This window comes from Calypte anna, chromosome 28, assembly GCF_003957555.1.
Source record: "Calypte anna isolate BGI_N300 chromosome 28, bCalAnn1_v1.p, whole genome shotgun sequence".
Taxonomy (NCBI): domain Eukaryota; kingdom Metazoa; phylum Chordata; class Aves; order Apodiformes; family Trochilidae; genus Calypte; species Calypte anna.
The window spans coordinates 1,876,827-1,890,727 of NC_044273.1; the positions used below are offsets into that span (position 1 = coordinate 1,876,827).

A 13,901-nucleotide genomic window follows, 5' to 3' on the forward strand; every position below is an offset into this window, starting at 1 on the left:
TCTGCCCTGAGGGGGGGTGACAACAACTGCGTCCCCACCCACCACCGGGGTGTCACATCCCTACTGGGCACCCCCCATTACGTTCCAGAGTGAACAGCACCTCAGGGTTTCCTGCGGGGTTGTCAGGTGGATCCACAGGGAACTGCTGGGGGTCACCTGCCCCCCACCTCGGCAGGGGTTTGAGGGAGGATTTTGAATTAATAAGAATTTTTTTAAAAAGGAAAAAAAAATGTCAAGAAATGGCTTTGATCAACAGCCCTCGCCCCCCACCCCCCCCCTCCCAGGGGCCTCAGATCTTGTCCTCAGGCCCGTGTTCCAGGATTTCCCCATTTCTCCCATTTTCCCTAAAGGAACTCCCCTCAGCTTCTCACAGGGGCTCTGTGTCCCCGTCCCCCCCCTGCAGCCTCCCCCTTCCCACTGTCAGCTCTGGGGCATCCCCCAAGGGGCTTCTAAAGGAGGGGGCTGTGGTATCACTACCCCCACTGTGCAGGTGGGAAAACTGAAGCAGCTGTAAGAGGGGACTGGGAGGAGAAAGGGGGAGCTGCACCCCAAGACCACATTGGGGGGGGGTGTGCAGGGGGCTGGGGTCCCCCGGGCTGCACCCCAAGCCCTGCCATGTGCTGAGAGCCACACGCTCCCCGTCTGCTTTCACTTTCCCCCTTCGTGCTGGGGCAGGGGGGGAGGACTGGGGGGGGACACGCCCAGAGCCCCCCCCCATCCCCAGATGAGGCCCCAGTGTGGCCAACCCAGATCCTCCACCCCGGTTCACCCCAAAACCACCGGCAATGAAGAGCATCCACTTATGTCAGGGGAGGGGGCAGGACCTCAAAGCCCCCTCATCCCATAAAACAGCAAGGTTGGGGCTACCCTTTCTCCCAGCCCTGAGCAGCCCCCCCCTTTCCATCCTGCAACCCCAAAACCTCACACCCAGCCCGAGGGACCCCATGGGTCCTGCAGCTCCCATGGGTGCAGTGAGTTGACCCCGGTCTCTGCAGGCCAGGCCCCCACGGGGGTCTCAAAGCACCAAGAGAAGAAAAACTGAGACAACCAAACCACCCCCAAAGTGCCACCACCAAGACAGGTGCCAGCATCCCCTCCCAGAGCCCCAGCATTGCTTTGGCACCAGAACTCTCCAGAAAAACCAATTCTTTTTCAATTCTGGGCCCAATTTCGATCTGTCCGAGGCTGCCTTGGGTTGGCAGAGCCCAGCTTCACCTCGCCCTGCTTTTTATCACCTCTGAGTAACTAAAAAAAACTAAAAAAAAAATAAAAATTCACCTCCACGTATTTCATCCCCAAACCCCAGAAATATTTTCTGAAATCCTTGGGATGAAAGACTGAAAAAGCCACCAATATTTCCACTCTAAAGATGTCAAACCCAATCTGCCGGGGCTGGGATTCAGGGCACCGCATCCCGCCGGGGCTGCCTCCTGCCAAGATCCTTCCCTTCTCGGCTCTTTCCGCTGGAGGCAGCCGATGGACAGCACCGCCAGAGCCATCCCCGGCACAACCCGGCGTGGCCGTGTCCCCAAACACAGTCGGTGACATCGGCCGTGTCCCCAAGCAGAGTCGGTGACATCCCTCCTGCTGGCTCTGCGGGGGTTAAAGCCGCTTTGGTTCAGGAAGAGAAAAAGCTGCTAAATATCAAGTGCCATTTATTTATTATTATATTCCACTACCCCCCCCCCCACAACCCAACGATGAAGATAGCAAGTTTTAAAAAAAAAAAATAAAAATAAAAAAAATGCACCAACAAAGCCCTCCGTGAGCTTCATCCTCCAAAACCCAGCACCAAAACCAACCAAAAAGACCCTCAAGTTTTATGAGCTGTCCCCAGTCCCCATCTCCTGCTTAAATCAAGAGGCAAAAATAAGGAGGAGCTGTGGGAGCTCGGCTGGGCATGAGCTGAGGGAGCAAGCACAAACCCCCAGCCCAAAAACAAGGGTCTCACCCCTTGGGTTTGATGGGGGGGGGGGAATATCCACCCCCCACACACTCCTCCCCCTTTGTCATTTGGAAGGGGAAAGGAATTGGGGATGAAGGGTTTGGGGGTCCCAAGTCATGGCTGTCAGGGACCCCCGAGCACAGGTAGAGGGGACATCAGTAGCCACCCTAAGGGGTGAGAAAAAAGAACAAAACAAATAACAAAAGACAGCCTGGAAGAAAGAAAACACACCAAAAAAATCCCACCAAGCTGCCAAAAGTCATCTCCTCACAGGGAGTGAGCTTGGGGATCACCAAGGAGAGGAGCAGGGCAGCAAGTCACCTGAAAATACACCCGTGTGGAGGATGAGGAGGTGACAGCTGGACCTGTCACCCCACAGCACAGCACTGCTGGGGGGGACACACCGGGACACCCAGCCTGGCTCAGCCCCCATAGCCAGGGGGGTCTGCAGGGCGCTCAGCAGGCAGGAGGGTCCCATCACCCACAGTCTGGTTGAGGTGGCCTTTGGGAACCCTTGTGGGTTGTCTGTGCAGGGGGGTTCATCCCCACCCTGCAATGCCCCCCCCAGGCACCCCAAACCTCCCAGCTGAGGGGAGCAGGGGACTCGGGGGGCTCCAACAGGGGCCTCTGCAGCCCTGCTACGGCCACCATGGCTGAGACCACCTGTGGGGTGGGCCAGGGGTAGCTGGAGAAACTAAGCAGCCTGGAGGGGTTTTATTTTCTCCAGCTCTAGGAGATGGAGAGGGACCCCACTGACAGGCTGGCCATGGTGGGCAAATCTGGAAGGAGCCAAGGATGGAAAACCCAAGGATCGTCTCCTCCCACCTCAGTAGTCAACAGGGAAACCATGATCCAGGGGAGCCCCAAAAGTCCTGCCCCACACCTCCCACTGCCAGCCCAGAGCCCGTCCAACACTTGCCAGACACCAAACCTGACTGAAACGTCCCCCATGTGACAAGTACAGCTTTTAAAAACAAGCCTTTAAAAGGAAAACTAAGAAAATACAAATCTCTCCTCTCCTCCACCCAGAGGGCTCAGGAGGGAGCTCATCACCCTGTTCTCCTCCAGCTCAGCCACATCTCATCCTGCAGACCTGCCCACACCAGTGTGTGCCCACCTTGTACCCAGCAGGATGGCAACACCATTTTGGGTCACCCTAGACTGGGTTTTTCCCTGATTTCTCCATCCTGGAGCCCACATGGAAACCTGGGAGGAGAAGCGTGGGCTGTGTATCTCCTCGTCCTCAGCCCTTGTCAGCATCTCATACACACATGCAAAGTGTGCATATACACATACACACAATTATTTTTTTTTTTAACCCAAGTGAACATGTTTCAAAAAAAAAAAAGAAAAAAAAACCAAAACCCAAAAAACACAACCACAAAACAAACCCAAAAAACAAACAAACAAAAAAACCAACCCAAACCAAAAAGCCCAAACAAAAGAAAAGAAAAATTAACCGAAGCAGCACCACGTTTCCCAGGTGTCAGGAGCTCCAAGAGCTGGAGCAGAGGCCTGGAACCCCTCCACATCAAAGGAAACCCACCCTGCCTGGGCTGGGGGGCAGTCGAGAAAGATGCTTCTGAGGGGCCGGTGCTTTGCTGCTGGGATGCGAGGCGAGGAGGGGCTGAGGGGGAGGGAGGAGGGCAGTTCTGTCATGGCCTGGAGAGGAGAAGGAAATGGTGACAAGAGGCAGAGGTACTGACACCAGGCAGTGGCTTGGCTGGGCCCTCACATGGCAGCACGGGTGGGTGTGCTGGGCTGGTTCAACCTCAGCGTTTTGCACAGCCAGCCGGCGAAATCCACCTCCTCCACCTCAGAGCGTTTGATGAAGGTGTGACTCTGAAGGCAAAGAGAAAAAACACAAAACAAAACTGAGTTAGGAGCATCTCCACGTGCTCCCCAGCCCCCCCAAACTCAGCCCCATGCCATGGGCTGGAGCCCGTGGAGGTGAGAAGACCCCAGCGTGACAGCTCAGGCTGCTCCCCAGCAGAGAAAGCAGATTTTGAGAAAGCTGCAGCCCTGTGGCTGGGGTTTTGGTTTGTTTTGTTCTGGCCAAGAAGCTGACACACAGAGATGGGAGCAAGGGAGATTTAAAGGACACAAGAGTCTGCGTGGCCCCTGCCTGTGAGCAGGCTGAAATGCAGCTCTGAATGGGCAGGCAAAGCACAGTGCTGCAGCTCCTCTGTGTCCTGTGGTCCTCAAATGCCCCTGGATGGCAAACCCTGCTCCCCTGGGTGTGAAGGGACCATAAAGCTCACCCAGTGCCACTCCCTGCCATGGTCAGGGACACCTCCCACCAGCCCAGGCTGCTCCAAGCCCCATGCAACCTGGGGCCTTCAACACTGCCAGGGATGGGGCAGCCACAGCTTCTCTGGGCAACCTGGGGCTCAGCACCCTCACACCAAAGAATTTCTTCCTAATGTGTAACCTAGATCTCCCTCTTGAAGCTTAAAGTCATCACCCCTTGTCCTACTGTTTCCTGCCCTTGTCCAAAGTCCCTCCCCAGCTTTCCTGGAGCCCCTTCAGGCACTGGATGGTGCTTTAAGGTCTCCCTGCAGCCTTCTCCTTTCCAGCCTCAGTCTCCAGCTCCTTGATCATTTTCATGGTTTTAGTAGATCCATGTCTGTCTCACAGTGGGGACTTCAGAGATGGACACAGTTCTCCAGGTAGAGTCTCACCAGAGAATCCCCTCCCCCAACCTGCTGCCAGGCTTTGGTCCATGCAGCCCAGGACATGGTTGGTTTTCTGGGCTGCAATCACACATTGGGCTGAGTAAGAGCTGGCATCAATTCATCTGCCCAGCTCAGGAGGCAAAGGTTTGTCCCAGGCACCTGCACAGATATGGTTCCCACCCTGGGCTCCACATAGGGCAGATACCATCACTGCCTTTGAACCCAGGTGAGTCACTCTCTCTCCTGAGCTCTGTTTGGCTCATCTTAAGCTCAGCCTGGGAGTCTCCAGCCTTTAGAGCAAGAGAAGCACAGAGGGGATGTGGCAGCAGGTTGGAGATCTCTTGGCATCCCACTAGAGAAAGAAAATTGCTTCTCCCCACTTACCATCAGCATCTTCAGATCTGCCCGTTCTGCTGGATTTTTAATTAAGCTGAAACGAGAAGAACAAAAGAACAAAACCAACACTGACATTTCTTGTGGGAAAGCAGGTTATCTGGCTGGAGAGGTCTTCAGCTTCACTGAAAAGCCACTTGGGCTCCTGGCTGGTTTTCCCAGGAGCTTGGCAGCATCCAAACAGCCCCTAAAGGACTGCTTCCAACAGCCCAGCTCCTAGGAGAGCTGCAGGATCCATCTCTTCTAGGCCATGTGGATGAACTGCACCCTTCAGATGGAGAACAGGACCCAAAGCTGGCAGGGATTAGTGATTTTTGTCAGGTCCAGCCTCTGTTATTTAACAGGGGCTGGAGCAGCACCTTCAGGTGCCCCCCACATGGCGTCAGAAGGTCTGGAAGTGGATGGTGTGTGTATGCCTGGTGCCTGCAAGGCTGGGGGGTGACTCACAGTCCCAGCAATCTGCTCCCCCATCCCCCTGCCAGGCTCAGATTTAGAAGGTGCTGGGATACTGCTAAGCATCACCACAAATAAACTGTTTTTATTCCAAAGCTTCCCAAGGCAGGAGCTCCCAGAACAGTGCAGGATCACACTGCAGGCAGGGAGGGGTCACCTCTAAAGCACAGAGTACACACCACTGTACTGAACATTTTGGATAAAGCAGCCTGCAGAGCTGTCAGGGAGTGCACACAGGCCCCCACCATCAGCCAGAAGATTAAATCCTTACCATTTATTTACAAACTCCTGGAAGTCTTGTGTGAAAACTCCATTCGGCAGCTTGGGAGGTGGCTGCAGGGAGAAGGAGAAAGGTTTTCTGCATCACTGTGTGTGAATGGGTCAAAAACCAGAGTGGCACCTTTAATGAGTGGCAGTCTTTAATGAGCTGCAGAAAAGCTCTGTGCTTTCCAGCTCTCCTCCTCCAAGCTGCCCTTTACAACCCAAAAACTGCTCCCTGCCATTCCCCACCCTGGCAGGACATGGCTGGGCTGACAGCAAACTTCTGCCCTAGCACCATGTGAAGCTTGGGGGGTGGAGGGGGGGCCCCAGCCTGAATCTGCTGCCAAAACTTGTGAAACTGCAATTGCAGCATCATTAATTCCAGATCCAGCCCCAAAAAATCCCAGCTCTCTGGCAATAAACACACTAACTGGGGGTCAACTCCTATCACTTTGACCAGGGGAACTGCTCTTTCTGCTTGCTGCTGGGATGAATTCTGCCTTGCAAGGCTGGTAGGATACTGCTGCCTGGAGTTTTAGCACCCTCATTCAAAGGGCTTCATCTCTATTGAAAACCCTCTGCTCAAGCAAAGGTTTTGGAACCCACTCTGACCCAGCAGAGCAGACATGACACTGCTGTACCCCAGGGAAGCCCCAGGAGGGCCAAGGATAAAGAAATACCCACCTCATTAACTATATAATCCAGCAGTTCAAAGATGGCCATGGCAGGCCGGCTGTCCATCCCATGGCCTGTGTGGTGAAAAAGTGACAAAAACAGTGGTGAGAAGCTGCCTGGGGACAGGAAGGGGCCTCATGTCGTGTGAAAAGCATGGGTGCTGAGGGACTTCTGCTGGGAGAGGCAGAGGCAACCTGCCTAGGAACTGACTGGAGGTTTAAAGAACAATGAAAAATAAATTCTGAGATTTCCAATTTCTTTCACCATGCCTACAGTCCATTGATTTCCTAACTTGGAGCATTTGGAGAGTGGCAGACCATCTGCTGTGGCAGGCTGGCAGCGTTTCTAGAGCCTTCTGCTTCCAAGCAAATGGCTCACTCAGAGCTTTCTTCAAACCCTCATGCTGGTGTGTTGCTTCCATGAGAGCTCCTAGCAAAGCTTTTCCCAAAAAAGGTTCCTCTAGCTTGAAAGAAACCTGTCAGCAGCATGGGCAAAACTTGAGGAGCAAGAGGGGCTGTGACAGTGTCCCTGAAAGGAACCTGCCAGCAGCATGGGCAAAACCTGAGGAGCCACAGGAGCTGTGACAGTGTCCATGAAAGGAACCTGCCAATGGCTTGGGCAAAACTTGAGGAGCAACAGGGGCTGTGCCAGTGTCCCTCAAAGCATCTCCACCAAGGGGTGCACATCCTGAGAGCCTGTGTTGTCCCCAGCACAGGGTGCCTTGCTGTGGGGCTTTGAGCTTCCTCATGGGATGCAGGCAGATAAAATGAGCTCTTCAAAACCTTAACAGAGCCTGGTCAGCATCCTGAGAGCAAACCTCCTCACCTCCCCACGCCAGTCCAGATTCCTCCTTACACTTCAGGGATGACAAACCTCTGCAGCAGAGTGGATTCTGCTGGAGCATCTGCAGCGAGGCCACCTTGGGGACACTCTCACTTCCCCTCACCCAGAGGGGCCTTTTGGGCAGCCCGACCCGACCCCTTCTCCCCCACCTCTGTGTTGTTGTTTGCAATGCACACGACAGCCCCTACCACTGACGGGGCGTCCTGGGGGCCTGGCCCGCGGCGAGATGCTGTGAGGTTCTCCCTCTGCCCCGTCCACCACAGGACGGCCAAATATTGCTTCCAGTTCCTTGGAGTCTGGCGGGGGGATTGGGTACCTTCCGATCGACAGCTCCACTAACGACAGCCCCATGCTCCAGATGTCAGACTGGACCGAGTAGTGGGTGCCCTGCAACCGCTCAGGCTGGGAAGGGAAGAGCAGAGAAACACCCCCTGAGAGAGGACAGCAGCAGCCAGAGTGGGGAATAACACGCCCTGAGGTGAAATCAATGGGATTCTAAGATCCTGATGGTCTCTCCAGCTCAGCTCTCCACTCTTCCAGGGGAAGGGGTGTCCCAAAGAATCAGGTGTCCACCATCATAGAATGATGATGGTTGGAAAGGACCTTCAAGATCAAGTCCAACCATTCAGCACTTGCACCCATCTCACTCACAGCTACAGCTGAGCAGCATCTACAGCTGCAAGCACTGAGAGCACACAGCAGGAACCTAATGCTCTGAGATCTCTATTGCTGAGATCTAACGAGCTCCAGTTATCAATGAGAATCATAGAATGTCAGTGGGAAGGGACCTTAAGGATCATCTGGTTCAACTCTTCTCATATTATTGTTTATATGCACCCCTTCAAGCTGTTTCAGGTGGGGGAATCCACCCCTTCCTCCCACATCCTGGGAAACCATTCCAATGGCTGACTGGCCTCAGAGTGAAAAATTTTCCTCTCGTGTTCAATTTTTTTTTTTCCCCTGCTCATTTCTGTTACTGCCCAGGAGGAATTTCAGGAGCAGAAAAGCCACTCTTGGGTCTTACAATTGAGTGAAAAATAAAAATTAAGTACATCAGTGCAAGTCATCCACACTGGCAGCCTGGAGCCAGCTGGGCAAAGCCAGGGGCTGAGTGTGAAGGAGAGAAGGAGACATTATTTTTAAATAGCCACTGTCTAACTATAACTGTGCTTGAATAACCATTCCCAAAATATGAGAGCAGCTCAGGAGGGCACTCTGACTGCTGCCCCAGTAACCCACCACTCATTTCCAGCCACGACCCTCTGCCCTTCAGGCACTGGGAGGCAGCAAGGAGGTTATTTTATTGTTACAGGCACTTTATGACCTGCAGTTGATGATTCTCATTTAAAGGAGAGGCACAACCAGTTCACCCTCACTGGCTGACTCCAGTTTGGCTTTAATTTCCCATTAGCCTGTACCAAAACCCAGCTGCACTAAACTGGTTTTACCCCCATTTTGCACATGGTGAAAGCAGCAGGGGAGCTGAGTGTACCAGCAGTCACACTCAGGTTCTTGAATGAAGAACCAACCTTTTCTTTGCATGAAAAGAAAACAGGTTTGGGAAACACTTGGGAAAATCAAAGCTGGAAGTATTTGTAGGATCCAAAAGGTTATTCCCTACAAGTCTCTGCACTTCCACATGCAGCACTGCTAGCTGAGCACAGGTTGGAGCCCTCAGGGGGACATGGACTTATCCAATCCTCCAGCACAGGACAGCACCTTGAAACACTGGGCTCACCCCTATGGGAGCCAGGATTGGGGCAGCCCAGGTGAGGATGGAAACAAGAGGAAAAACATGAACAATCAGGACACTCCCCACTGAGTCTGTAAGAGCAGAGTTGAACCCAGATTGTAAAAAAATCCCAGATGAAAAGCTGGAAGGAACTTACAGACATGTAGGACCGAGTTCCCACAAAAGAGTTTGCCATGGAGTCAATGAGTTGGCCGCTGACCCCAAAGTCACACAGCTTAATCTCTCCTCGAGAATTAACCAGGATGTTAGAAGGCTTCACATCTGACAACAGGGAGAGAGGAGAGAGTAAATGTGACTCTAGGGAAAGCACAAGGCTAACGTACCACAGGCAGCTATTTTTAGGTTCCTCCTCTCACCTCTGTGCATGATTTGGTGCTTCTCTCGCAGATATGCCAAACCCCTCAGAACCTAGAAGGAAACCAAAGAGAGGATGAGATCAGAGCAGGGGAGGGAGGGAAGTGCTTTCCCCTCAGCAGGACACGTTGCATAAACTCTGAGTGCTGCCACACTGGAGTGGCAAGGAAAGCCACCCCATGGTGTCCATGTGTTTCAGAGGTTGCAGTTTACCACCCTGTCCCTCACAGATCCTGGGTTAACCACCCAAGAAAGCTTCTCCCAAACCTTCTCCAGGAGGAGCCAACACCAGATGGTGTAACACCAAGGGGTCAGGGTTATGGAGAGTGGTTGGCAATATGGTTTCTCCCTCGCCTCTTGCACACACCACTGCCTCTTGCTGTAGGTCAGGGCAGGAAAGTGTTTATGGGGAAAGAAAGATTCCTAAGGCTACAGAAGCACTATTCCCAAACCATGCCCAGCAAATCCCTTCTGGAATCCTGGAAAGCCACCACCACAACTCACCGCTATGCTGACTTTCCCCAAGATCTCCTCAGGAATTCTTTTGGCTTCTTTCAACACTTGATCCAAAGAGCCACCATCCTAAAACAAAGAACAGAGGTGACCACCAGGCCAATCCCCAGCAGGAGAACAAAGCAAGCAGACCCAGGGAGGGCACACAGTGTATGAACAGCCCAGAGCATCCCAGCTCAGCTGCCTGAAACAGCTCAGCATCAAGCCCCTTCTTTCCATAGCAAGAGAGATCTGGAGATCACAGCTCAAGCTTCTTGTTGAAACTTATTTCAGTGTTATCTTCTATCAGCTCTGCTTCTTGTTGTTAGTTCTTAGCTTCCTTTCCATCAGTGGTGGACGCAGAGATGATGCTGTCAGTGCTGATCCAGGAGTGACAACACAGTTTCCCACCAGAGACAACAGCAAATGTGATCTGTGCTTCATGGGAAGTGCTGCAGAGCCAGGGGTTGACAAGAGTTCTGTTTGGCCAACCCCTAAACCTTGGCTTCTGCTTTCTAAAAAGTTCTCTCTCTCATTTCAGTGCCCTCATGTGTGGCTCCTACCAGGAGCACAGTGGCCTTGCATGTGCTCCCAGGCATGGAGCCACTGGTGCTGGCAGCACCCTGTCTGGTGTCACTTGCAATTTCAAGTCTTGGGGAGAAAGGGTTCAGACCAGGGCAGGAGTTTGCAGAGGAGGAAACTGGGACTCACCATGTGCTCCATGCAGATGGAGATCTCTCCATCACTGTAGAAGGCTCCATAGAAACCCACAATGTATGGGGAATTACACTCATGCAGCACCTGCAGCTCTCGGATAATCTGATTCCTGATGGCTGGCTTGATTTCTAAATGAATCAGCTGCCAAGAAAGAAAAAAAAAACAAAACAAAGCAGTATTTAAGGTGTAACACACCTGGAAAAACTTACAGGAACCATGTGAGCAAGTCCTGAGTGTGGAAAAGAAACAAAGCCTTCACGGGAAGCTCTGCATTGGTGTGGTTTTTACCATTTGCAGACTGATGTCAAGGATAAAGGGAGAGGCAGAGCCCTGGGCAGCCTCTGAGAGGCTGAGGCAACCCCTGGCCAGGTGGAGATTGCACAGGATACTGAGTGGAAAGACAAGTCAGAAGTTTGCTGCAGACCTGACTCAGCAGAGAGGAACATTTTCACAAGTGCTGTAGGTGTTGTAAGAAGAGGTGCTCTGGTATCATCAAAGAAACCACAGAAAGAAAAAAAAAACAAAAAAAAAAAAAAAAAAAAAAAAAAAAGAAAAAGAAAAAAAGAAAAAAGTGAAGATTATGCCCTTGAAAGAGCAGTTGCTTTTTATCCTCCACCTGGAGTCAGTTAACACAGCTGTGGGGGGGGAAGCCAGAGGCTGGGAAAGGCAATGGCAAATCAGGAAAAAAAAAAAAAAAGCAACAAACCAAAAAAACCCCAAAACCAGACACTGTTCCTGGGAGCTCCAGGACATCCAACCCCAGCCACACACAGCCCTTTCTCTGCAGCAGGGACAGTGACTTCACTTTCTGAACACAGAGCTCCCAAAACCCACCCAGTGACAACCAACACTCCCAAATCAAACACCCTGGAAGCCTCCAAGAAGCCACCTGGAGAAGCAGATTTGCTCACGGGACCCACTTGAGCATCCCAACTGCAGGAGAGACCAGAGAGTTTCCTCCAGAGGAGTGGTCACCCTGTTCTTGCTGGGTGCTGCCTCCTCTAGCAGACAGATGAAGCATCTCCTCATGTTCTACTACCAGGCACCAGAGCAGAATAATTCTCCCTCACACCCATGGCTGAAAGGACCCATGGTGGCTGCTTGGAACTACAGGGGGGATCTGTTGGGTGGGTGACAAGGAACATGTGTATGCCAAACCTATCCCTCCACCTTCCAGCCACTTCCAGCCCTCCATAGCCACAACCTAGGATCCTCAGGAGATCTGCTTCCTGCTGCTTCTGTCCAGGTTAGCCCAGTTCATTACACTCAGCTTCTCTGGAAGGAGAATAAATGTTCTGTTTTCACCCAAGGCACAGCAGGATCTGGTGCAGAGATTGTGGCCACTCCCAGGGGAGGACTTGGAGATGGGCAGAGGTGAAGCAGCAGAGACTCCACCTAAAACCCAGCTGAGGGCAACCAGGACCTCAGTCCCACCCTTGGAGGGTGCAGATGTGTCACTGCAGAGATCCTAAGCCAAGCTGGTGCTCTCAGAGTGCTGGACACCCTCTGGCACAACACCACAGCCCACTTCTCTTTTTCCCCTCATTACCTTCCGTGCCATAATGAGCCCTGAGGGTTTGTGCTGCACTTTGGTGACCACGCCGCCGTTGCCAGCCCCCAGTTCAGAGATCCTCTCAAAGTCATCATCCTTCAGCTCACCAACTTTGGCTTTCTGGGTGAGAAAAGCTTCCAGGCGCTTCTTCTGCTGCTCATCCAGCTCCAGCTCCTCAAGCTTCTTCTGAAGGTCCACCAGGTTTGCCCTGGAGAAGGGAGAAAGAGACAGAAGGGATGGTCAGGAGACTGCAGGGGCAGTGCCAGAGAAAGAAGGTTGTGGGTTTGGTTGTTTTTTTTTAGGGAAGCAGAGGGAAATAACTGAAAGCTGTCATCTGACACATACTCAGCCCCTGATACAGCAGCAAGACTAAAGCAAAGGCCTGGAATGAGGCAGGGCTCAGCTCTGGTGCTGAGAGGGACAGTGAGACCCATGGTGCACTATCTGCCCAACACACACATCTCCTCTGGAGAGGAGCTTCAGTGCAGCCAGCTGCTCAGGGGAAACCAAGGAGCAGGGAAAATCCTTCAACCCTTAGAGAGGCAGCACAGCTCAGCCCAGGGAGAATGGCAGCACCAGCAACCTCTCCCTCGACACAAGAAGCCAAGCTTGGGTTTTGCTGTGAAACACAAGAAGGGCTTTCCAGAGTGTCCAGCAACCCCCTGCTTTGTTACAGCCCCCAAACCCACTGCTCCTGAGCACAAAGTGGTGTCTGTGCTCCCCCAGCACCTGCTGCTGAGCTCCCACCATCCACACAAGCCCCAGCTGCTCCCTTCTATTTGCTGTCCACCCTCTTCACCTCCTCCAAGCCTCAGGCAACAGCTCTGGAGGGTCTCACCCTTCCCTTCCACCCAGCCCCCCCATGGCACGCTTGGTCTCCCCCAGCACTGCCCATGCCACCCTCTTTACCCCACGTGCTGTCCCCCAAGCCCTGATTCCTGCCCCAAATCCTGGCTCCCACAACCCACTCCTGGTCCCCCCATGCCCCAGATCCTCCCCAGCCTCCTCTGCCACCCCCCAGCAAACCCGGCCACCAGCTCAGCCTCCACCTGCGCTCAGCCCCTGTCCCCCAGACCCCATGTCCGCTCACCCTGACCCCCTCTCACCCCCCAGGCCCAGTGCCAGGCCTGTCCCAGCTTCCTCAGGCCCGCCTTGGACCCCCCAACCCGCTGTCCCCCGCTCCTCCCGGGCCCGGCGTCTGGCCTGTCCGCCCCCCACAAGCTCCCCAAGCCCGGTGCCTGCCCTGCCGCGGCCCCCTCAGCCCCTCCCGGCCCGGTGCCCGTTCACCCCGGTTCCCTCAGGGCTGCCCCATCTTCCCCCACACCAAGGCCCAGTGCCCGCCCTGTCACGGCCCTCCCCCGCCTTCTCTCCCTTCCCCAGGCCCGGGCAGCCCCCGGTCGCGGCGCAGGCTGGGCGGGCCCCGCCGCCACTGACTCACTCGGCGGAACCGTCGGGGCTCGGCCCCTCGGCGGCGCTGGGGGCGATGTTGAGGGCCGGCAGCACCGGCTTCCTCTTGGCCGGCATGGCCGGGCCGGGCCGCGCCTGCGGGGCCTGCGGGGGCGCGCAGGGGGGGGCGGGGCCTGGCGGGGGCGCGCGAGGGGCGGGGCTACGGCGACCGAGGGGCGGGGCTACGGCGACCGGGGGGCGGGGCTAAGGCGGGAGAGGGGGCCGGTGCCGATGGGGGTGGTGCCAATGGCGCTGGGGCGGGGAGTGGGGTGGGCGTGTCCTAATGGGTGGGCGGGGCTTGGGTAAGGTGGGGCCGGGGAGACGGGAGGGGCTCCGGAAGCC

The 13,901-nt window shown here is 54.3% G+C and overlaps 1 protein-coding gene across 1 annotated transcript; it reads right to left on the minus strand.

Annotated features, from left to right (window-relative positions):
* Positions 1-3,268: 3,268 nt before the first annotated feature.
* MAP2K2 (mitogen-activated protein kinase kinase 2) lies at positions 3,269-13,668 on the minus strand. Its single transcript, XM_030466465.1, has 11 exons — positions 13,552-13,668; positions 12,111-12,321; positions 10,556-10,702; positions 9,857-9,934; positions 9,355-9,406; positions 9,135-9,259; positions 7,434-7,647; positions 6,412-6,476; positions 5,738-5,799; positions 5,005-5,050; positions 3,269-3,787 (listed from the first exon to the last, which is right to left on the minus strand). The coding sequence occupies exons 1-11, from the start codon at positions 13,635-13,637 to the stop codon at positions 3,677-3,679; spliced, it is 1,197 nt and encodes a 398-aa protein (XP_030322325.1). The 5' UTR covers positions 13,638-13,668; the 3' UTR covers positions 3,269-3,676.
* Between the last annotated feature and the right edge of the window lie 233 nt (positions 13,669-13,901).